This window comes from Ciconia boyciana, chromosome 3, assembly GCF_034638445.1.
Source record: "Ciconia boyciana chromosome 3, ASM3463844v1, whole genome shotgun sequence".
In the NCBI taxonomy this organism is placed as follows: Eukaryota; Metazoa; Chordata; class Aves; order Ciconiiformes; family Ciconiidae; genus Ciconia; species Ciconia boyciana.
In genome coordinates, this window is record NC_132936.1 from 87767636 (window position 1) to 87790547 (window position 22912).

The 22912-nt window shown below is 42.7% G+C and overlaps 1 protein-coding gene and 1 long non-coding RNA gene across 3 annotated transcripts; one reads left to right on the plus strand and one right to left on the minus strand.

Moving 5' to 3' along the window:
- Window positions 1-231: 231 nt before the first annotated feature.
- On the minus strand, window positions 232-2319 carry MAP1LC3C (microtubule associated protein 1 light chain 3 gamma). Its single transcript, XM_072856467.1, has 4 exons — window positions 2164-2319; window positions 2025-2080; window positions 1786-1892; window positions 232-770 (listed from the first exon to the last, which is right to left on the minus strand). Exons 1-4 carry the CDS (start codon window positions 2219-2221, stop codon window positions 560-562), a joined length of 432 nt encoding a protein of 143 aa, XP_072712568.1. The 5' UTR covers window positions 2222-2319; the 3' UTR covers window positions 232-559.
- Window positions 2320-2326: 7 nt separating this feature from the next.
- Window positions 2327-20933, plus strand: LOC140649374 (uncharacterized). 2 transcript variants are annotated; one of them, XR_012041607.1, is made up of 4 exons: window positions 2327-2788; window positions 13018-13106; window positions 19205-19377; window positions 19797-20933. It is a non-coding gene; the product is annotated as an uncharacterized lncRNA (long non-coding RNA). The 2 variants fall into 2 exon arrangements; XR_012041606.1 differs by having other exon boundaries at window positions 2328-2664.
- The last annotated feature ends 1979 nt before the right edge of the window (window positions 20934-22912 follow it).

Sequence of the window (22912 nt, forward strand, 5' to 3'; positions counted from 1 at the left end):
TGCTTAACCTTGCAGCTCAGATATCTAGCTTAATGAACCATTTATAGGTATGGTTTTGCTCCTGTGTGACGTGACTTAAGCTTTGTTATCCCATTCAACAATTCAGAGTGGCTGTGCAAGCAATGCTTCATTTAAGAGGCATTGAGCTCAAATTCCCAGGATAGTTCTAGGGCCTTCTCCTAGACAGACTTTTACAGTCTTTCCCCACATTAAAACTAACATTCAACTCAATACTTAAAAGCTTCTTTATTTTACTCTTAGACTTAGGCTTTAAGGACACCTTAAAAATCAATTACATAACAAAGATTGATATTGCAAAAAAGTGGAGGTGCAGTTCCAAAAAAACCCATAGTGTCTTCAAATATAAAAATATATATCCAAATTATTATCTAGGAAAAGTGTACCACCATTTCTGCCTTAAGCTGGTCCTGCCAGCTTTTGGGTCATAACTCCCCACACTGCCGAGCTCAAGAGCTCATGTTGGAAGGAGCATCTCCGAGGTTCATGTCACAGGCATGATTCATAGCAAACTGTTTCACTGCAGCACATGGACCCAACCTTAAGTTTTCTGAAGGCATTCCACAGTTTTTCCTTGAGCAGTAGGTAAAAAGCATCCAAACATCTCCTGGGAAGCATATGTCATATACACAAAGCCATCTTCATCTTTGTAGTCCCTGTACACTTCTGCCATTGTCAAGGACATACTGGCTAGGCTTTTGTTGTTCACCAGCAGGTAGAAAGCTTGTGTAGCAGTTAGAGCCATTCTGCTTCTAATTGAAGAAGGAAGGAGAAATAGAGGATTAAGCATTAGCAAATTTAAGAAGGTTTCAACTTTAGTCTACGAAATACATTAAGCAGAGCGGTTGCATGAACTATGTACAAGAAATGCTGTGTAAAGTCATTATGCGGTCTAACGTCTTCATCAGCAGGAAGTTAACTGTATGTTTGGAAGCTGAAAGGCTTGTGCTCTGAGGAAAGGCTTACTTTGTTAGACCACGAGTGCTACTGAGCCTGGGCTTTGAGTTCCACATTACCAGGGAGAAGTGGTGAGCAGAAACCAAAAGCTTCTGCAGTACAGCTGTAGTAAAGGATTCCATCATGGTCTGTTACTCTTATTTTAAAGTCTAGTCTACCTTCAAGAGAAGAATCCTTCTCAGAGACATTACATATGAGGATCAGGACCTAAGTTGTCCAAGAGCCAAAAGCATCCTTTACAGAAGTAAATATCTAGAAAGATCTTTTCCACACTTTAAAAAGTGTGCTGGAAAGCACATATCTTTCATACTTTGTCAGAGAACATCACTAAATACTTTGGGAGACTTCTTCCCTGTAGTGTTTTGTAAAGAATAATTTAAAAGCACATTTCATGCCGCTCATACCTAAGAGTTGCTTTGAACTTGAGCAAATTCAGCAGGGTGCAGTTAAGAGAGCAAGGCAGTAACACCTATAAGCAGGAGAGAACCACAGAGCCCCAGTACCAAGTTCATCAAGCAGGAAGAAAGCAGAACAGGAGTCCAATATAATCCTTACTCACTACAGTTAGGGGGAAGAGAGAAGACTATGAATCCAAAAAGCATAGACCACATTTTTTCCCTCAATGCACCTGAGAAAATATCTATTGATTTTCTTTAAACACTTGCAAGAGAGGGAAGCCATTACCAATATCTTCATCCTCCTCCCCACCAAAGCAAGCAAGATGTTCCAGCACAGTGCTGGAAAATACCTGCTTAGAGAAGAGCAGCAAGCCCCAGCTGCAGCACAGACCCACAGGCGCTTGCTACCCACCTGATGATGGTTATGAACTGTGTCATGGTCAGCTCCTCGGGGACAAGAAACTTGGTTTTGTCCAAGAGAGGAAGGTATTTCTCTTTATGGTATCTCTCAACAATTACCTGGTTTAATTAGAATCACACTTAGCAAAACCTAGAACATTCAGGTGCCTTCCCCCCCCACTTTAGAGAGAGGCTCCCAACATTTCTTTTTAAATAGCAGCAATAACCTCCGACAACAAAACAGAGACTTACCGGGATTTTGGTTGGGAACTTCGCCCGGATTCCTGCTACTTCTTCCAGGCGGGTGGCTGCGCGGGAGAGAGGAGAAGCGTTACGCCTCCGCGCAGCCCACCGCCTCCGCGCAGCGCCTCCGCGCACCCGCCGCCCCTACCGAAACTCTTCCTCAGCTTGAACGGCCTGGCCGCCTGCGCCCCGGGCATCGCCTGCATCCTCCCCGCGATGCTCCCGCCGCTCCGCCGCTGCCGCCGCCGCCGCCCCGCGCTCTTATGGGGCGGTGCTGGGGGCAGAGCCCGCCCCGCTCGGCAGCTGGTGGCCAAGCGCGGCCCCGCGGCGCTGCCGGCGGGCTCGTCCCCCCTCGCTCGCCTGCCTCCCCCCCGCCGGCAACGGGGCGCCCGGGGATCGTGAAATGTGCTGCTGCTGAGCCTGCCTCCCTGGCAGCGGCTGAGCCTGCCTCCCCAGGCCGTCCTGGCAGCACCCGTCCTGTTCTTTGCGCTCTTTGACAGAAACTATCCGAACTGCGAGGTATTTTGCGTACAAGGCGATATAGTACGTTGTGAGAGGTCTTTGGCTACCCTGTGGGGTGGCTGAAGGGCGCGGCTCAAGGCTGGACGGTCTCCATCTGTCTTCCCTTTCCAGATGGCCGGTCCAGAAGGTCAGTTACCTTCTTCGTACTTACAAACTGCTTTCAAGCTGTTTCTTCGGTTTTAGAAGAAAAAACCTGATGGTTTTCATATCCTCAGGCCACCAGATTGCTTATTTTCTGAATGACTTGGGAGGTGAGCTTTAACTCTGTTTTTGACTCGTGATTTTAAGGGTTTCCAAGCAGACTTCGGGTCCCTCTATTTGCCAAATATGATGAGACAGCTTCCCTGCCTTTTGGATTGCTTGTTCACCTGCTTTTACTTCAGCTGTCAAGATGGCTTCGCAGCCAGACATGGCTCAGCAAGGAGTAAAGTCAGCTCAAGGCTGGTGTGTATATAAGTCATCTTAGAGGATGGCTGGAATTGATCCCCATTACTCATTCGCTTTGCTTATGCCTTTACAATATAGTCGTTTTCCTTTTATTTGGTCTACCAGGCTAAGGGCAACTGGCAGTTTCCAAGGTTTGTGAGTTACGGTTTATGAGTTACGGGTTTGGCTGCTTTTTCAAGGCAAAATCAATGACTGTCACCTAAGATCATTTTGAAAAGGAGCATCTTTCTTATAGTGTGTGTGCACTATGTAGGCATATGTCACGATTTTCAACCAGCCTTTCCAGAACAGAGTTTCCAGTGGTTGAAGCCCTTAGTGCTGCTGAGCTGTCCTTTTCTCTTGATCTGGCAGTGATGAGCTTTAGTCACAGCACAAGCTCCCCCATGTGGCACTACGAATTTAATTGCTCAGAGAAGACAAGATTTTTGCTTTGAGGAGTTCATGAGCAAGAGCTCTGAACTTGGAGAGAGGACTTGAGCCTACACCGGAATGGTTTGGATGCAGCTCGTCCTCATGAGCAGACCTCTGTATCAGGGCAGGTAAGCTCAGGGGTTTGCTTACAGAGCTGGGTCTAACTTCAGTCCTTTTGAGTAGAGGTGGAGAGACTGGGGAAGCATGAGTGGAGGAGGACGTGTGCCATGGAAGTGGCACAATGCCATAACCCAGTCTGGTGATACACGTATTTAAGAAGATGAAGGAACAGAAGAATAACTAGAAGGGTAAAGAAACAGCATAGACCTACATGTAGCACAGGAACAAAGCCTGTGGGAGGTAGAAGGATGTGTGGAGATCACAGAATGTGTCTTTGGAGTTGTGGTCACTGTGGGGCTTCCCAAAGCTGTTCAGGAAGTGGACCGGTTCTTCCACACACCCCTGCTGGTTTCTGCCCAGTAGATCCAGTAGAAAGATCTGTGATCCACTGTATGCAGACAAGAGGGAACCTGCCACACCAGGGCTCTGCTTTCTGCGTCACCTCTCACTGCATACAAAGTAAGAAAGCGTGGCTCTGTACAGACATCAGCGGCCCAGCTTCCAGAGAGAGGTGATTTATTTTCATAACCATAAGCTTCTACAGCAGCTGCTAGTAAGAAAAATGAATACCTGATAAGAAGGGGAACCAAAGAAGAAGAATTCCCTGGTGATCAGTGAACCTGGTGATCAGTTACAGCTTCAACTTCTGTGAGAGCTAAGAGTGAGCACAGACTCAGGCTTCAGTTAACATGTGCTAACTAATAATGTATTTCACTATCTGCAGGCAGAGAGAATGGGAGGTCTAGTGTGTGGTCTAGTGTGTAGTGTGCCACTACATGGCACCTGCACGCGCTCTTGCATTGAAATACCCAGTTTCAGACCCAAATGTGGAATTTATTCCTTCTTCTCTCCTTTCCCTTGTAAGTTTTTCTTGCATGCACATAATTAATGAACTGTTAGAACAATTTTGTGTAGAGAACGGAGTACTCAGAGGACCCTACGGAAACAGAAACAGAAGGACCACAAGGAATTGTTACTCTATTTTTACCTGCTTGAATATCCAAAGACTACACTCATAGGAGTCCTGTAAGTCCCTGAACATTAATGCACAAGCTTGGAGTTGCATATCTTATCTAGTCCAGTTTCATTGCCACGCTCATAGCCTCTCCAGAACTCCCAGGTTTGCAGCTGTGTAACTGAATGCTGATATATCCATTGTCTCTATACTGAAGTGATCCCAGCTTCATGGACCTAATCATATACAGAGTCTGCTCAAAGTTAGCGTAAAAGCAGCAAAGAAACAGCATGTCCTTCACATTGGCCCATTCCACCTGAAGACATTAAAAAACTTGTCTCATAGCCTCAGAGTGTTTTAATCAGGGAATTATTTGTTTTCCCCATACAGGAGGGTGCAGGGTGTCTGAAATTTGAGGATACAGTAGAGTTTTAGTTTCAGTAGAAATGAGGGCACTCCTGTGAAAGACAGAATAACAGTATATGAAGAGAGTCTGAAATAAGCTGGTAGGAACTTTCTGGGAAAGGACAAACTGGTTTGTTCCAGAAGTATGGCTGAAGTCCGAATACGTGATACTGCCGCGGGGGAGAAGTGAGTCAGCTAATGACTGAGCAAAGGACTGAGGGCTTTGCTTCCTGAGCAAGCGAGGGGGTGCTTCTTTCATAGACTGTCTAGCATATGTGAGTTGTCCATCCTAAAATTTGACTGCTTTGCCTGATAACTCATTTTATGCTTTCAGGAGTTTTCACGGCTTACCTTGTTTCTTGCACTTTCTCATCCCAATTTCCTGCATTTTTTCAAAGTTGGGTAGGGAAGCAGCGGGAGAGTGATGAATGGGCTCTAATGTAAGGCCTTTTTCTTAGACTCTTCTGTTTCATTCATGCTCATGTTGCTCAGAAAAAGGTCTTTACCAGTGCTAGAGAAAAGGCCTGAAGAGCTAGAAAAAGTACATTTCCTCAAATTGTTCTTGTTTGGTAGTTATTCTTCATTCAAATTGTATAGGTCTGTATGGATACGCAAGTCTCCCTGTGCTAAGCAAAATATAAGCATCTCAGAAAAAAACAAGCCTGCTCTGAAGAACTTGAAATCTGAATTTCCCAGACAAGATAAAATGAGGTAGAAATAATTACGGTAGCTGCAAAAATCCAAGATGCAAAGAATGCGTGCTACATTTTGAACACTATTTCATGAGGAAGGCTATGGTACAAATGATAACTGGTTCCACATTTTTGGAGCACAAATGCATTGAGTTGATCACAGGACCACCCTGCCTCTTACAGAATTAAAAAAACCCCCAGACATCAATATTTTATATGTGATTGTATTTAAAAACTCTAGAATCCCTGACCAGCTGCCTTTACACAGCTGAATGCTGCATGCTAAAGTCACACTTCCAAAGCTTTCCAGTAACTGCTGCAAGAACAAAAATGCGATACAAAGTACAGAGTGCTTGAGAGAGAGGGACAAGTTGCTTCCAAAAGGGTCTAGCCCTGACACATCACAAAGACAGGATAACAACATAACGTTAACCTGTCAGGTGTGGCTGTGTATGTACATCCAGTTGCCATCTGGTGGATCTGTAACTTATTATTTCCTTAAAGAGAAATGCTAAACACCTCTTTGAATGGTGAATTGTCCTTGAGCTTTGTGAGTTCTCCTCTGTTTTTTCCTGCTCTGAAGCAGAAGTTTTGAACTACTTTCCTGTAGCATGTATGAAAGTTTGAATGACATTATCTGTGATCTGCTAGGGCTTGGGTTGGTTATAATAAGCTCTGTAACAACAAAAAGGTGTAAAAGACACTGAGGTTTTTCCATCAGTGTATTAGAGGCTCTTCCTCCCCTCCGCAAGTGCTTTTGAACACTCAGATGTGTCACAGAGGCACAATGACATACTCACAAGCAGGCATCTCCTTTTCTCCGAGTGCTGTGAGATGAACGGCACTGCTTTCAGGTGGATCTGTGAGCTATTTTGGAGCTGAGGATCGAAAGCTGCCTGCGTTAACCAGAGGACTGAGATGCCCTGCTCAGATTGCTCGAGTAGCATGTGTGAGTGCTACGAGGCTCTAGCCAAGATTTTGCCTGTTGTAGGAAGCATACAGCTAAAATCCAGTAACTGCACTGCATTCTGCCTTCAGAAGCCTCCCTGGTGCTGTCTGGTGCTCCCGTACCGTCATGGTTAAAAGCCCTGAGAGGTTTAAGGCATAGGAGTGATCACAGGGCTCCGACTCCTGAGCTTGGGGAATTTAAACCATGGCAGTTTCAGACTAAGCACCTGGCTGCCTGCCCCTCCTCGTAGCTGGAGGCTGCCTCCCCAGCAGGCACAGCTTGTGATCCCCTGCTGGGTTAACGCTCAGGACAGTGGCCAAGAGCAGGCAAGGCTTCAGTGCCTGTCCACGCCTGCCACTCCTGCCACCAGGGCAGTAACATCCAGCACATCGGTAGGGTGGGCGCAGCGATGTTTTAAATTGCCAAAGCTTTAACTGCCAGAGCTCAGGAGGCAAGGCTCCCAGCCTGAAGCTGGAGTGAAGCTCGTTAGTCTGTTCTGCCAAGCTAGCTGAACAGCGCGACACCTAATGAAGGCAAACCCAAGGGCCAGACTTAGTCAAGAGAAAAACTCAATAAATGTAAAAATGTGAACGGCATTAGAAGTGATTCACGTTCCAGCGGAAGAGATTCGCTCCACTGTTACATGGTGAAAAGCACTCTAGTACGCCATAAACTGAGATTAGCTTTTCTTCATAAGTCAGTATGCAGGTGCTACTGAGTTAATTCCAGTGTAGCAAAACGTGGATGACAAATGGGGCTTCGCTCTGTCTATAAATTCCATCCAGCACCTAATAAACCTGAACACAAGCAGATATGTAAGCAAGAGAGGCTGAGGGATTAAGTGCAGAAGGCACAAAACAGTTATGTGTAGACTAACAATTTAAATATGAATGATACAGCCCTAGAGGGACTGTGATTTATTTATTTAAGCAGCCTAACTGAATAGGAAGAGAAACTGCAGCATGATGTTCTAGGGAAAAAATGTGACTTGGCAAAATGAAGGCTTATTTGTTGCACTGAGAAAGCCTATGAAGTTCTACAGTATTATGCATAGTTATCCTAAATACATGCTTTCAGGAGGGTTGTCTGTAAGTGAAAATAAAATAGTCGAGTCAAGAGGAGTTTGAAAAGCCCTCAAGCAGTCAGACTCAGCCAGCCAATGTAATGGGTTTTAAAAGAGCCATCCTGAACATTTGCACGCTCCCTGAACATGGCTAGTTACAGACAGGGAATCCTTTGCCTCCTTCTTCCCTTCCGCAGCTCTGAACCTGTCTATTTCTCCTCCTATGCCACAGAAGCAAACCCACACTCATGGGTAAGCCTGAAGTAATTGTGTGCCAGTAACTAAATTTGTGAATTCGTAAGTCCCTACACCAAAAAGCTAGCTGGATTATTCTTATGTTTTAGGGGACGCTTAGTCCTGTATCTCGGATTTATGTTCCAAACTCATCTGTTAACAAGACTCACATCACAAACTGAGCCCCTCTCAAAAAGCTGAGATAAATTTAAAAGTCACCAGTGGTATTTCTGGATTGATTGGCTAGTGTTTATATGTACTTTTGGTTCTTTTTCTTTGTCTCTTGATTTTTTCACCCTTATATTGAACCTAGGTCATATCTCTGATGCCTTTTTGGTGTAGCCACAAAAATTAGAAATTAGTTCTGTTACTTTTAAATGAGACACTACGTGACTCTTTTGCACCAGAGCTTGGGCTTCTGAGCTTAAAATGTCTGTTCTGCAAATGAAATTTCAGTTAGACTCCTTTCATCTCTTTTCTCTTTCTTACCTTTAACTGTCCTGTTGGTGTTCAGCTCATTTCTTTACTGGATTGTAGTCATCACTAGGTTAAAATGCTGCTGTCTGCGGTGCACATAATGCATACGCAAAAGTAGCATCCTAGAGTTGGCAAAATTCAAAGGGTATTTTATTGTTACAGAGTAGTTCCTTTATGCTAGTTTTTGGGCTCAAGTGCACTAATCATACTTTTCTTGAGTGCTCTGTCTTCCATTTAAAGATTTTAAGACCTCTCTCAGCATTAATTCATTAAATTTTCAACCATATTGAGAGAGCTGGGCAGGCTGAGGTATAGTGAGGGTAGTTTTTAAGTTGTTCCACATGGTAAGTGCTTCTGTTTTAGCATTTTAAATTTGAGAAGAATTTGAGACCTAGGTTGTCAGTAATTTTCTGCAAGTATTGCTCAAATTGGAGATTATAACTAGATGTAAAAAAAAATCAGTGACTATTTTTGGGTCAGAAGTTTATGCCAGAATTGAGCTGGCATAAGCTGGCAAACTGTTGGTCAAGGTCCCTGCAGGTACATCTTTGATTTTCTGTTTCCTGCTATATCAGCAGTTCACCAGCTTTCTGTCCCACAGGGGCTGAGCTCAAAGTCTAGAAAGATGCTAAAAATGGAAAAACATCATTCGAGCCTCCCTTCCCACCATGTGCTCTCTTGTTATCAGTGCTGAGATGCAATGTATTACGTTTTCTGTCTACAGAAGAGACAGAACTGATGTTGTTCTTGCTAGCCAATTTCCTTGGTCATCTTTTTGAGAAACTGAAGAAATGTTCCCCTGTGTGGACAAGACAGTTTTAATTTGAGGTGTAGTGCTTCAGTTTATGGATTTCCCTTTGTAAAATATCACAACCTTCTGTAGTCATGGCTGCTTTACACCTAGCAATAATTGAATAATGCTCTTAAGAGTTTCTTGATAACAAGGCCCTTCTGTGGGATTAGACCTGGTTAATGAGTGCTGTTGCTGAATCATTAGCATTTTTAGGAGAGTGTGCCTGTTTGCTCATTATAAGGGACTGCTGGTACTTCACATGTATACCAGCAGCAGTTAGTGCAAAGGCATGATAAAAAGGGAAAAACTCCAAATTTGACTCTGATTAGAATGTACTGAGCATCTGCTTGAATAAATCTGATTTTTTTGACATCTATTATGGGTTGGAATTCTGGGAACACGATTCCGCTCTTCTGCTAATGTGTCTTCTGTTTGACTTGGTAGCACATTTGCATTCTGTCTTGCTGGGTTTAGTAGTGCTCCTACTACGAGTACAGATCTCAGCGCTTGTGCCTTGGTGAGGGGGAACAGCATCCCATGCTCTGCAAATGGATTTAAAAGTTATGCTTTGTCCATATATGATGATAATCTTGTTTAAGGAGGTTTTCCTTTCATATAGGGTTTTAAAGCATTTTCTCCAGTATGGCTGAGTTGTTTTCAGTTGGGACATCAGTGGCTTTATGTCCAGCCTGTTCCTGGCCTCCCTGTTGAGTCTGCCAAGAATGTGTCAGACAGTGCCAAAAGTAACTATTGGGTTTTGTTTGTAGATGCTGGAAACTGGTTTCTATTTTAACCTTCAGAAAGGGTGTTATAACTGACAGAAAGCAGAGGATTTTAAAAATATCTTTAGCATGTCCCTATGAAGCTGGCAGCTTTGTTGTCATCCTGCTGGAATGCCTGACAGAAGGGTCAAGGGACTCGAGCTCTCTTTCAGCGTTGAAAGTATGCCTCACCAGGAGAGCAATGCACAGAGTTTCCAAGAGTGGCTGGGACCCTTGGATACCTCCCTTTTCAGGTGCATGTTAAAGAGGCCTGATCCCTACTGGGAAATTGCTCTGCACTTAATTAAAATCTGGATTCTTAAGGTGCCCACATTACGTACTCAGAAACTGTGGCTCTCAGGACTTGAAGTCCCTTTTAAATGCTTTCAGCAGAAATCTCTAAGGCTTGGAGAGGTCCAAACCCCAAAACTATAGGCAAAAAGTCTAAATATAAAGGAAAGATTGAGTTCCTGCTCTACAAATTCAAGACTGTCACTTTGTCTTAAAAATCCTTTTTTAGGGAATTTTGTAAGATGTTAGGAAAAATGCGAAAAATAATGGATGTAAGAGAGAAGGATGTTGCTTAGGTGTTTTAGAAGAAGGACTCCTGGATAGCTATTCCCAGTGTCTCTACTGAATTGTGTGAGCTTAAACAAGTCCTGGAACCGTGGCCAAGCCGCTGAGCCATGTCATATACTTAGCTGCATAACAAATGTGTTGCGGAGCTCAGTTAATACTCATGTGCTATGACCAAAGTTCTGTAAAAATGTCAACAATTTATTGAATATGAAAATACTAACAAGTGCTTTGGAATGATATGGGATTACTGCAAATCATAGCCCAAAAGTGTACATCAGCAGATATTCAAAATCATCTGCTTCAGGAATCTAACTGGAGATGACTAAATTCAGAGTCCAGTCTTCCCAGGTTCTGTATATGGTCAATGGAGAGAGAGAGAGAAACTCTTGCAGAAGGTCCGTTCAGTGTCAGTGCTCTGAACTGTCTTCTGCATGAGTCCTTCCCTTTACGTTGGCCACGCTGAGTGCTTGATTTGAGTACCTGAAATAGGTACTGTGAATACTCTCCAAAGAGCTCAGCCTCATAGGAGTGGGCTTGAGTTCTGCTCTAGTTCGCTTTCAGACGAATTTCCTTCGCCCAATGACACGTAGGTTTGCTCAGTTCCTTAGTGCTATCAAGTGAAATTGTCACAATAGGTTATACCGATGTAATCCAGCCTATCTATTTTGTGTCTTTAACCTGAGTTTTGGTTAAAGCCTGTATAGCTTAGAGAAAAAAAAATATAGCCTTGTACTCCTACCTATCTACGGGAAATGGATTTATAATGAAGCACTGAGGAATAGTATGTGTAAGACACAAGTGGGATGGGAGACACTTAATAGAGGTCAGACTAGCAAACACGAAAGTGCAACACACTGGCTTGTGGCACTGGCTTTAGTTTGTGTGACTAACATGTATGCAGTGGATAAGCCAATTCATCCCGACTTTTGCAGTACTGTGTTTGCAGTGGGCAATCTTTACAAATGGATGAATTGCTCTTAATCCACAAATGGAATATATTGCACATGAAGGGGGTGTTGACTATGCAAAACATGTGCCACTGTCTTGCTTTTTGTTTTCTTGAGCAGACCTAGCTGCTTTGGAAAGCAGAAGGCTTTCATCACCTATTTGCCAATTGTATGACATTCAACAAGGCTAAATGCCGGGTCCTGCACTTGGGTCACAACAACCCCACGCAACGCTACAGGCTTGGGGAAGAGTGGCTGGAAAGCTGCCCAGCAGAAAAGGACCTGGGGGTGTTGGTCGATAGCCGTCTGAATATGAGCCAGCAGTGTGCCCAGGTGGCCAAGAAAGCCAATGGCATCCTGGCTTGTATCAAAAATAGTGTGGCCAGCAGGACTAGGGAAGTGATCGTGCCCCTGTACTCGGCACTAGTGAGGCCACACCTCAAATACTGTGTTCAGTTTTGGGCCCCTCACTACAAGGAAGACATTGAGGTGCTGGAGCGTGTCCAGAGAAGGGCAACGAAGCTGGTGAAGGGTCTAGAGCACAAGTGTGATGAGGAGCGGCTGAGGGAACTGGGGTTGTTTAGCCTGGAGAAAAGGAGGCTGAGGGAGACCTTACTGCTCTCTACAACTACCTGAAAGGAGGTTGTGGTGAGGTGGGTGTCGGTCTCTTCTCCCAGGTAACAAGTGATAGGACAAGAGGAAATGGCCTCAAGTTGTGCCGGGGAGGTTTAGATTGGATATTAGGAAGAATTTCTTCACCGAAAGGGTTATGAAGCATTGAACCAGGCTGCCCAGGGAAGTGGTTGAGTCACCATGCCTGGGGGTAATGTAGGTAATGTGTAGATGTGGTGCTTAGGGACATGGTATAGTGGTGGTCTTGGCAGTGTTAGGTTAACAGTTGGACTTGATGATCTTAAAGGTCTTTTCCAACCTAAACGATTCTATGATTTTATGATTCTATGCTTTCAGATTCCCTATCCTCTTTCAAATAGTATCTTGAAAAGCAATGCAATGCTAGTTTCGTAGTGTAGTGGACAAGAGCTGAAAGCAGGAACAGATCTACAATTGTTACTGTTGGTGACTGTGGCCATACAGTGGTCACCAGCAACAGAGAATGGCCTTTGCCCAGACACCCCTGTGATTGTAAGGGGGGACTCTCAGAAGAATAAGAATCCTGCATAGGAAATACTAATCAAGAGGATTTTTTCCATGTTTTAAATGAAAGTTGAAGTAAAGCAGATCTGAGTCCGGGTGAAAGTCCCACCCTATATAAATGCATAAATAAACAGGATAGATGTGATAGATGGCAATTGTGGAGTATTGAATGGCTCCTGTTGGTAACCTCAGGGAGCCCATACTTAAGGATCAAATGACTCACAGAACTGGTATCTGAGCTGTTCAGAACGAGGTGTCTGATATGGATCTTGCTTATTGTCAATATCTCATATAAATTTATCTGTAATGAAGACTATTGGAACAAATGCATAGGATAGTGCCACTTTAGTTTCTACTGTGTAGTTTCCCCTGAGTAGCATCATTTTTGATAGACAGGGCAAGCATCAAGTGTAAATTTCCCTCTAGTTTTAAAGAGGATCTCTCAAACACAAGGTTGAAAATACACACTTAGAAAATACTGGTCCTTTGCAGGAGACAACCTTATCCTAAATTTCAAGAGGGGACCGCTGGAGTTGCCTGCTAGTGGTTGTGGACAAGCATTAGATCCATGGAGCCTTCTGGTAAGTGTAAATCCTCTCCCCTCACATGCACAACTGGCTGTTTGCACCAGCATGATGGATGTTTTATGCTGCTACCTAAAAGACTTGTAGTTTCTTGGGCTCACTAGCCAGAGGTGTTCATCTTTAAAACTGGCTCTGCTTGCAGGCTGGGATTTTTCCTTCAAACCCAACAGCTCCAAGAAGGCTATGATCAGACTCTAGAAGGACACACTGAACTTTTAGAAAGAAAAAGCAAGAGATGTCCTCTTTATTCTGTTTCAATATATCCTTAAATATTTCATCAGGTGCTTTTCTACATTATAGTATTCTCTCCTGCAAATAGCTTTACCTTTTCCCTTTAGTTCTTCATATACTGGCTTACTTACATTTATTTGTGTGAGCAGCATCATGCTACTCTGAATTATGTTGAATATTATATTCCTGAAATACAAATACTGAAATATATTTACATATATCACTAAGAGCTTATTGGGAAACCAAGTTAGCTTTGTAACAGCTGAGGCCTTCATTTGCATCATCTTTTTACTGTGGACAATCAAAACAAATGAGTCAGACTCACTCTTGCTAGTTGTCCCTGTCCCCTATGTAGCAGTGGCTCCATAAAACTGTTAAGTGCAAAAGCTGAAAAGAAATGTTTTATTAACATAAGAACTATTCTTGTCTTTGGAATTTCACTGTCCTCAGTGAACTGAGTTAAAAAAATCTGTTCTTGTATTTTCTTTATTGTAAGATGAGATGCTGTAATCACATCAGACACTGCAGTAAAAACTGTGTGTACACTGGTATATATAAATATATATTAGTGTATATAATTCTAAGTATATACTTATACACACAGAGACATGTATATATGTATGTTATTTCTTCTTTTTCACTGAAGGTTTGTAGTCAGATATACACAGTGGATTAAATAAGTTGCTATGGATGTAAATGATACTAAATGATTAAACAGCCCAGCTGTCTGTGGTCAAATGCAGCATCTCACCAAACGCTTCTCCAAAATAAAAGTTCTTCCAAGGAATGATTTATAATTTAGACCTGTAAAAAGGTTTCCTGGATAGCATCTGTTTCCCATGTGTAATGTGGTTTGACATCTACTTTCTGATCCAGCTTTCTGCAGTTGTCTCTGAAATGGGCTTGGTGATGGATGGTGGCAAACTGCCTAAAGATGACTAGATATTTTGCCTCTCTAACATATGTCTCCGGAGTGGTGAGTTAGTGTCTAGCATCATGTTAATGTCACAAAGTAAAGGAAGTGCGGTGAGAGAGTCACTAATCAAAAATTACTTGAGCTGGACTCACAGAAGAAGAGCTAGGGCGCCAACTGCCCAGCCTGGATCCTCTTCTTCCATGAAGCCTTAAATCTCTTCTCAGAAGAGATCTTGATCAAGCAGAACAACCTTCGAGATTTTTTTTTTTTTCCTGAACAGGAGCAGAATCAAAATGTGTTGAAAACTTCGATGAAAACACACACGTGTTGAGAAAATCAAAATGTCAGGGTGGGTCAGAGTGAGGAAGATCGTCAGTGTGGTGGTGGGACACTTGGTCTAGGATGTAGAAGGTGCTGGAGCAAGCCTCTGCCCAAAGGAACAAAAGCAGGTGGTTTTCATCCTTTATTATTTTCAGTGTCTCTTCTTCAGAGCCTCGGTGTCCTATGCATAGTTAAGTCCCACTCATCAGGATACAGATACATGAAACCTCCTCTCCTCTCTCATGCCAACACAACCTCCAATGCAGTGCAGTTTGGTAAATCCTGGTGAAAATATTCTTACCATTAACTGCGTGGAGCTGGGCATCTTGCCACTTTTGTGTGGCTCTTTGTTTTTTTAGTTTCCCATACCTGAAAGTGCAGGTAACCAACCTGGGTCAGTCCCAGCCCGCTGTCTGTGAGCTGGCTATAGTGTTCTGGCACTATGCAGTGATCATTATAAAATCATACTTTTTCTACCAATGGAGAATTACTCCAAGAAAGGTTTGCCTTGTGTGAAGGCTCAACTCTGAGACTCCAGATTAATTTCCTAGCTGTGCCACAGCCTTCCTGGGTGCCTTCAGAGCCCCTTTCTCTTCTGGTGGGATTTTCAACCTATCTACAGGAGGGAGGTGCCAAATTCCTCATTTGTACTTTGTGCAGTGATTAGCACAGTACTACTTTGTCCTCATTTGGAATATGCTTGATATCTTGAAATCCAGAGAGAAAGAAGTAGATACTATTACTTACCATGCTTAGAATTGGGGATATCCTATGAATATTCTCTGCAGAAAACTGATTTTGAGAAGGCTATTCCTCCATGAAAAAACAAAATTGCACACTGTGACTTGTGCATGTACTTTTACATTATGGACTAGGTAATTCTTATCAGATTGCTTTGAATAATGGATAAATTCAAGGAGACTGAAATCTGTTCAGACACCTAGTAAGGATGCAAGAGCAAAATTCCTCAAGTTAAAGGTTTACAATGCATTGCTTTTTGTGTTTCAACTCATTGTTTCATTTACATCCCTGGTGGTCAGAGGGTCTTCCCCTCTGACATGAGAACTGTGTGAATCGCACACAACAGTGATGCTTCCTGGATGACCTAAAGTCAATTCAGTGCAGATGGCAGGTTCGTGTCTTTCTCCCTCCTCTCCCTCAGGTGTGTTGCTGGTGGGAGCAGTAGCCTTCATGCAGCAAGGCCTGAGTCTCAGTCCAGCCCCTCTATACTGTTTCTAGTTGCAACCAGTATAAATGGCCATATGTAGCTAGTATAAATGCACAGTATTTAAACTATGCATCTGCTACCGACCAAAGTTGAGAACAGACTATGGCGCTAAATGGACCTTTGGTCTGACACAACCTTTTTTGTCCTAAAATTGCTAAAATGTCTAAGGAAGAGTATGAGAACATGAAATGATACTTGTCTATCCTCTGCCGTTTGAAGTGCAATAATGTTCCAAGCTGGGGATAGTCCTTAATACCCTCAGATGTACTTTCTTCCATTAATCTGTCCAGTAGCCTTTTGAATTCATGCTGGTATAAACTTAAATATCCACAACAACATGCTAGCAATGACTCCTACAACTTAGCCATACGTGGTGTGAGGAACCACCTCCATTTATTTATTCTGAACCTTCTGGCTGTTAGTAGTTTCATCCAATGATCCTCCATTCTGGTACTGAAGGAAAGGACAATCATCCCCTGTTCACCCAGTCTGGGTGAACATCCACATACCACTCATCTTTATAAATGCTCCTGCAGTGTGAAAACAAAACACTGATTTTATTTTTAGGTATAACAGATTAAAACCAGTATTTTCTACCTTGGATGATCAAATTAAGCAACAAGAAGTGGCCTGCCTTTTCACAGCATGCCCTGCTATTCTGCAGCTTCCAGATAAGACTGTTGATTTAGGTACAAGGTATTGTCTCTATTTTCTAAATTTGAGTGCCCAAGTTAAAAGATTTTTGTGCACTCTTTGATTGGCATTTCAGGGTTATTTAAAATAAAAAAGGGGGGTTGGGGTTTCCGTTAGCGCACCGACTCAGACACACAAGGAGCACGTCTGCAGAGGGAGAAGGTGTAGTTTTTCATATAATCTGTTTTCTCACTGTAACCACACTGTGACAGACTGGAACGAAAACTCTAAAAACTTCAGTCAGCCTCTGGCTCTGTGCAGAAAGTCTTGCCCTGTCTAATCTACAGGGGACATTTGTTTGTTTGCCTGACAGGCAGAAGACCATTTAGAGGCTGGGAGTTTATTCACTGTGGTCATTGCACCTCCAGAAAGATATGAACAAAATGAGAATGTGCTCCAGACTGATTTGGGCTCCAAACATGCAATGAGTAATATTTTTTCCCTCCCAGCTGACAGTAGAAAATAGGGCCATAAAAGGTTTGCCTAGCAGAGGATTATATGAAGGTCTTTAAGAGACATAGCACAAAACAATTTTTGCACAATACAGCATGTCAGATGCAAGTTGAAACAATCCAGGATGAATGTGCTGCAGCCTAAGGTTCAGGCATGGTTTATTTAGGATAATTACCCAGCAGGGTAGCTGTCCCTTTCCAGAGCACACTGGAAAGTCCAAAAGCACTAGAAGTATCATCTTGCATTACTTCTGAGTACCTCTATCAAGATAACGAATACCTTCAATTTCCCCGGGCTTCATTTTGGTGTTAGGAGAAGTCAGCAATCTCCAGGACCTCATTGTCATACTAAAGGCTAATATTCTTACCACAGAGCAGCTGGATTGCTAATTAAACAAAAAATCTTTTACATCTCCAAAATAATATAGCTGAATAACCACCTGTTAGAGAATTACATATTTTGATAATTATTTTAATGGGGGGCATATTATTTGTATTTTCTTCTTGTTTGCGTCAGCCGAGTGCTAGAGAGCCCTCTTGTGCTGGGTGCTATACACACACCGTACAAAAGGAGCATCTTGCCATAAAGAGTTTCCAGCCTGAGCAGTGGAGAAGACACTTGTGTTTGTAAGGGGGCAAAAGAAACAGTAAGATGTCTCTGGGCAGTATGAGGGATGGGGCTTTTGGCGTGCAGCCAGCTGAAGCTCAGCCACTCTCTCTAAACATCACACTTGAAGAGAGACCAGAAAAAGGTTCCTGATACTCAGGTATGTTATGAGAGTTTCTGTAAATTGAAACTTCAATTCCTATTTTTAGTGCTATTGCAACTGCACGACATGTGGTCCTGTATCCACCGTCTTTCTCCTTCGTGTTGTGAAAACTGGTGCCTTAATCAGAGTTTCCAGATGAAGAGATTAGGTTTAAAGTTTTCTCACGGAACAAATTTTATTTGATAGATTCCATGTTTTAGAGACTAAAATTTCTTGCACTCAGTGAACTTTTGCTGAATGTCCAGAGTCCTGAGGTAACCCCATCTCCCTCTCCACAGATGCCTGCCCATAGCCATCCCCTGGGAGACTGGTCAGGGAGTCTGGGAAGCCCCAGCCTTCAGTGACACTGATACCTGGCTTTGCTGTTGGTATTAGGATGGAAGCAGCTTAGCTGAGCTGTTCCAGTGTCTGAGCAGCTTCCTGCTAACTGGAGGACTGGGAATAAAAAAAGATTCCATCTGATTCAAACCGAAACCCAATTCTGAAAAAGACAAAGTTTCCTGTTAGCAGGAAACCCCCTTTCCTGGCTGTCCTCAGTTCTAACTTGGATCCTTGGATCCTCTCATCTGAACTCAGGATGCCTGTGCTTCTTGACTCCTGTAGTTTCAGTACACAAAGGAGATGTATAAAGACAGTTGATTATAATGATCGATGTTAATGGGAAGTGCAGAAGGGAATTACCTGCATTTAAATTACTAATGTGCCTCCTAATACTGTTTCTCTCTAAATCACTGGGAAAGTCAGACTAGATTTTTAACAGATGGTGTTATATAGTTCCAGAAACAAATAATCTGACTACTGTGGTTGGAAGGGAATTCACTCTGTCAAAGCCTAGAGAGGTTTTTAAGTCAACAAAATACATGCGCCAATTTCTTAGATTTATACAATGTCTAGGCCAGAAGCAAAGGTTAGGTCTTTCACTCGCACATCACATGTAACACAGGCAATAGATTTTCACCTGCTTTCTCCTGTCTTAAGCCTCTTCTTACATGACAGCAGATTCTACCACATTACCAGGTAACTCTTCAGGTCTGTCTTCTCCCTTGCCAAACTTTCAGGTATTCTTCTTTATTATACACCGTGCATGTTTCAAATGTTATCACCGTAGAGAATGTGGTATAATATTAGATAGTGCAAGTTTCAAGGAAATAACTCACTCATTCTTCCCAGCACTGCTAATGAGGGTATTAAAGGAGTTTCTCTTCCACCTCTGAACTTCAGACTGGCTGTCAGCTGTTGTACTGTGCTTAGTTTGGTTTGAAAAAGTAGTTGAGTTAAATTTTTGTAACTGTAGCTTACAACTCTGTTCTGTTGGGCCTATTAAATGAGTGATGAAGTGGTGTCTTTAGTATACTTTCCCACTAACATTCAGCACATGTAAATTTGAGAACAAAATTGGTAAATTCGTATCAATAATATGTTATGTAGCTTTTAACTGCCTGGATGCTACTAATTCTCACTCACTTGGACTTTTGTGCCCTAAGTCCCCGGATCATCACATAGGAAAATCCAGAAGAGGGCTGTCCCCCCAGTACCCTCCCTGCACCATGCAGAAGACCCCAGACAGGGTTTCATCCAGGGACACTTCTTAAGCCCACTGTCCACTGTGGCCAGTGTCAATGGCTCCCTGTGCCAGCACTCCTGATACCCAGCTCAGGTAAGCATGCTGTGTTTTCATACCTGTCTTTGGAGTGGGATCTGAGAGGGATGAGTGAGCCTTCTGGTGGAATTAGGATTCTTTATACCACCAGTCTGGCTGCAAGGTATGACAAGGCTTTAAAGGGAACTGCCTTTGAGCTATGAGTTGCAGAAGACATCTTCCTCAGAATATCTAGTTGCATCAGAAACTGTCCTCCTGTCACCTTAAATCATATAGATATATGTATATATTTTAGAATAAAATAGAAATAGTATAAGAGTTATTAGTAGCTAAGAAGGGATCACAGTTAGGAATAGAAACTGGCATACGAGAATATCAGAATTGTAGAATCTTCAAGGTAATAGATAATGCTCAAGCCAGATAAGAGGGTACGGGCACTGCGTATTTAACTAACAAGCATATGTTTCTCCTAAAAGAATGCAAAGCTGTAACACTTCAAAGACCAATAACGGGAACATCCTCTTACTGGGAGAGTCACAAAGATAAAGGGATGCCACAACAACCATGAAAACAACAGGAATCACAGTAACTAGGGGAAAGGTAAAGACGGCAGGGGGAAATTGCGACCACCGACCCAACTGAGGAACGAAAGGACTAACCACCCCCCCCCGCCCCGACTCCTTGTGAGCATGCACAGTGAATTAAAATCACACTGTAGCTTTAAATCGAAGCAGAGGAAATACGGGCCAATGGAAGAAGAGGATGCTTAGTCAGTCTAATGATTATGTATTAGATAGGCGTGGTATGTTAACTTTCATGTATAAATATTGAAGAAAATTACAGCAGGTGTGCTTGATTTGTGGAAATATTCCACCTTGCACCCTGCGCAGAATAAAACAATGTCTCCTCTCTAAACATACTTTGTGTGTTTCGGGAGTTATTTTATAAAACAGGCAACAAGGAAACATAGCATCTCAGACACAGGCACCATCCTGGACACTTGTATGGGGGTAAATGGCAGTTTTCACAGTGCAAACAGACATGAAAACCCCAAGAATGGTCGTGTTTCTGTTTTGAAAGAAGATATTAGCATCCTAATCAAGTCTGAGCCTACAGCTGCAGGAGCCACGGGTATCAGGTGTCCTTCTGGTGAAGCTTGCCAAGATCAATAATGATAATGTTGGAAAATAAGTGAGGAACATGTAAAGAATAAAGTTTAAAGGGTCAACCAAGAAGGAACAAAGAAACCCAAGAATATCCTGGTGAAACCGGCTCTTCTAGCATGTGATATTTAACAATGAAAAAAATTAAGCCTTAAAAGGAAGAACGACCCTGGATTCATGACCTGAAAAGCATGGGTTTGGGGTCTGTGACCATCAGTGAGCACCAGAGGACCCCCATGTGAAAAACTGAGCATGCGTTATGTTAAATCGTCCTTATGTAAGCTACTAATTAACATAGTTGCGCCTAGTAGTGTGAAAACCTATGCATATGGAAAGATAAACTGTATAAATGAACCTAGATCTGTGTAAACCGGTATGCACGTTAGGCAGAAGGATCCCCTGTGCATACACCACTGCAATAAAGAGAATGCCTGCTTCTTAATGCTACATTGGTGTTAAGAGGTTTATTCCTGATTTCAGTGACAATAATAAAATCAATAACGATAAATCAGCCATGTGCTAAAGCAAGCATGGCAGTGGAGAAGTAGCCCTTGTTGTCATAGCTGCCCAGAGACAGGCACTGGGCGTGTGGATACCAACCACCACTGACTCCACTGCAGTTTGGGTATCCATAGAATGCAAAGGCTTGGATGACTTTGTGAATGACTCCCACATGCTGTTTGAATTAAAGCAGCTTGGAGAATGGCCATGAACACCTAAAATACAACTCTGCTTATGAGGGACTTGACCACCCCAAACTGGTTCATAACCAGTTGGGCTTCACATGGCACCTCAAGGTGAGAGCCACTGTCCCACTGTAATAATGACAAAGTCCTGACAACAGCTCATGGCAGAAGGCAGTAATGGTGTCCCTTCACATCTGAACAATTTGCAACCAATGCTGTTCATGACAGATCCTGAGGGCAATGTGGTCCTTCAAATCTCAAACTATGTCCTGCAGCCAAGGCCCACCCATTGCCCTTGGGCAAAGTAGTTACAGTGGGACGGACACCCAGGCACATGCAGATGCAGATGTTCCTGCACATGTTCCTGCACTGTCCTGGAGGAGAAGCAAGCTGCAGTGTACTGAGCCGTTGTGGCAACAACAAAATGTGAGCAAGTTAGCACCGAGTGGTGGTAATCATCAGCTCTAGTAGCTGGCTGGCTAATCAGAGGTAACTGTTTATGTGGAAGAACTTACTTCATGTCTCATTTTGAACCATTGGTAACGCCCCGAATGTGGAGGTCTTGGGAGTGATTCACATGCTTTTTGCCTTGGGGATATCTGTGACTAGATTCATAAACACAGGTGAATAAATGAAAGCAGATACATAAGACATAAGACTTTGGCACATTACAAATTTTTTATTTAATGGCATTTTGATTGAAGAAACCCACAGAGTTAATCTTGATTTTATGCAGTGTAAATGCTTCATTTATTATGTACTTTCCTGGAAACATAAGTTGTCAACATAAAAATTCTAGAAAGCTTCCTTTCACTTTTGTTCCTCCTACTCCTGTAATTCTGCCTTTTATTTATAAAGTCTTCCACTGATGTATACACCATCTTATTTGGAAGCTTAACAACAGAGACAGCATAGTGGAAAAGGCTCTTTAACTAGAGGCTTCTGAGAGGCAGAAGAGAGTAACAGAAGGATGTGTTGGTCTTTGTCTGCTGGAAGCAAATAAAACCCTGGTGATGGTCCCCATGCCACTGTTCTGTCACTCCGGGAAGCCAGGAGAATAATTCTTAGAGAGTACACATTTCCTTTGAAAATGTAAAAGGCCAAATACTGAGCATAGTACATAAGATGTCAGTGATTCACCTTCGTCTGCATGTATGTGATTTTTTTTTTTTTCCATAGTACTTTTTTTCCCCCCTCATATTACTCATTAGACTTTGAACTCTCTTGTTTGCCCAAATTGGCAAGCTCCTAGCATTTCTCTGGCTAAAAATTGTCTCAGAATTGTGGTGTCAGGATAATCAGCACAATATTTCACGCCCCTAACAGAAAAAAATACTTCACAGTCTTAAAACACTTCTTTTTTCCAATTATTTTTTCTGTCAGTATTTTCAGCTTTATCACCATGTGAATGAAAGTGAAGGACTCTTGTCCCCAGGATGCTTGTTAGAAGTCCTAACAAAGGTACCTGACTACATTTGCCATCAGCTCCGATCTATTTTGGAAATGGGACTGAGCCTAAGGATTTTGATGAAAAATACTACCAGCCGCTAAAATTAATAATCGGACTGGATACCAAAACCAGGTAAACAATTTAGGTATTGGTTTTGTGTTACATTATAATTTCTGGATCATCATTTGTATGTGCCATTCACGATACATTGTAATTCTTAATCCCCCATCTCCACCTTCCACAGTCTTCCAACATCTGTCATTCTCTTTTCCTTTGGAAATAACCTACTTACT

Excerpts from the sequence above, each read along its gene's own strand:
- MAP1LC3C (XM_072856467.1), bottom strand. The coding sequence starts at position 2,221 with ATGCAGGCGATGCCCGGGGCGCAGGCGGCCAGGCCGTTCAAGCTGAGG. Across the intron at positions 1,893-2,024 it reads AGTTCCCAACCAAAATCCCG|GTAATTGTTGAGAGATACCA; the intron begins GTAAGTCTCTGT and ends TAATTAAACCAG. Across the intron at positions 771-1,785 it reads CAGTTCATAACCATCATCAG|AAGCAGAATGGCTCTAACTG; the intron begins GTGGGTAGCAAG and ends TTCTTCAATTAG.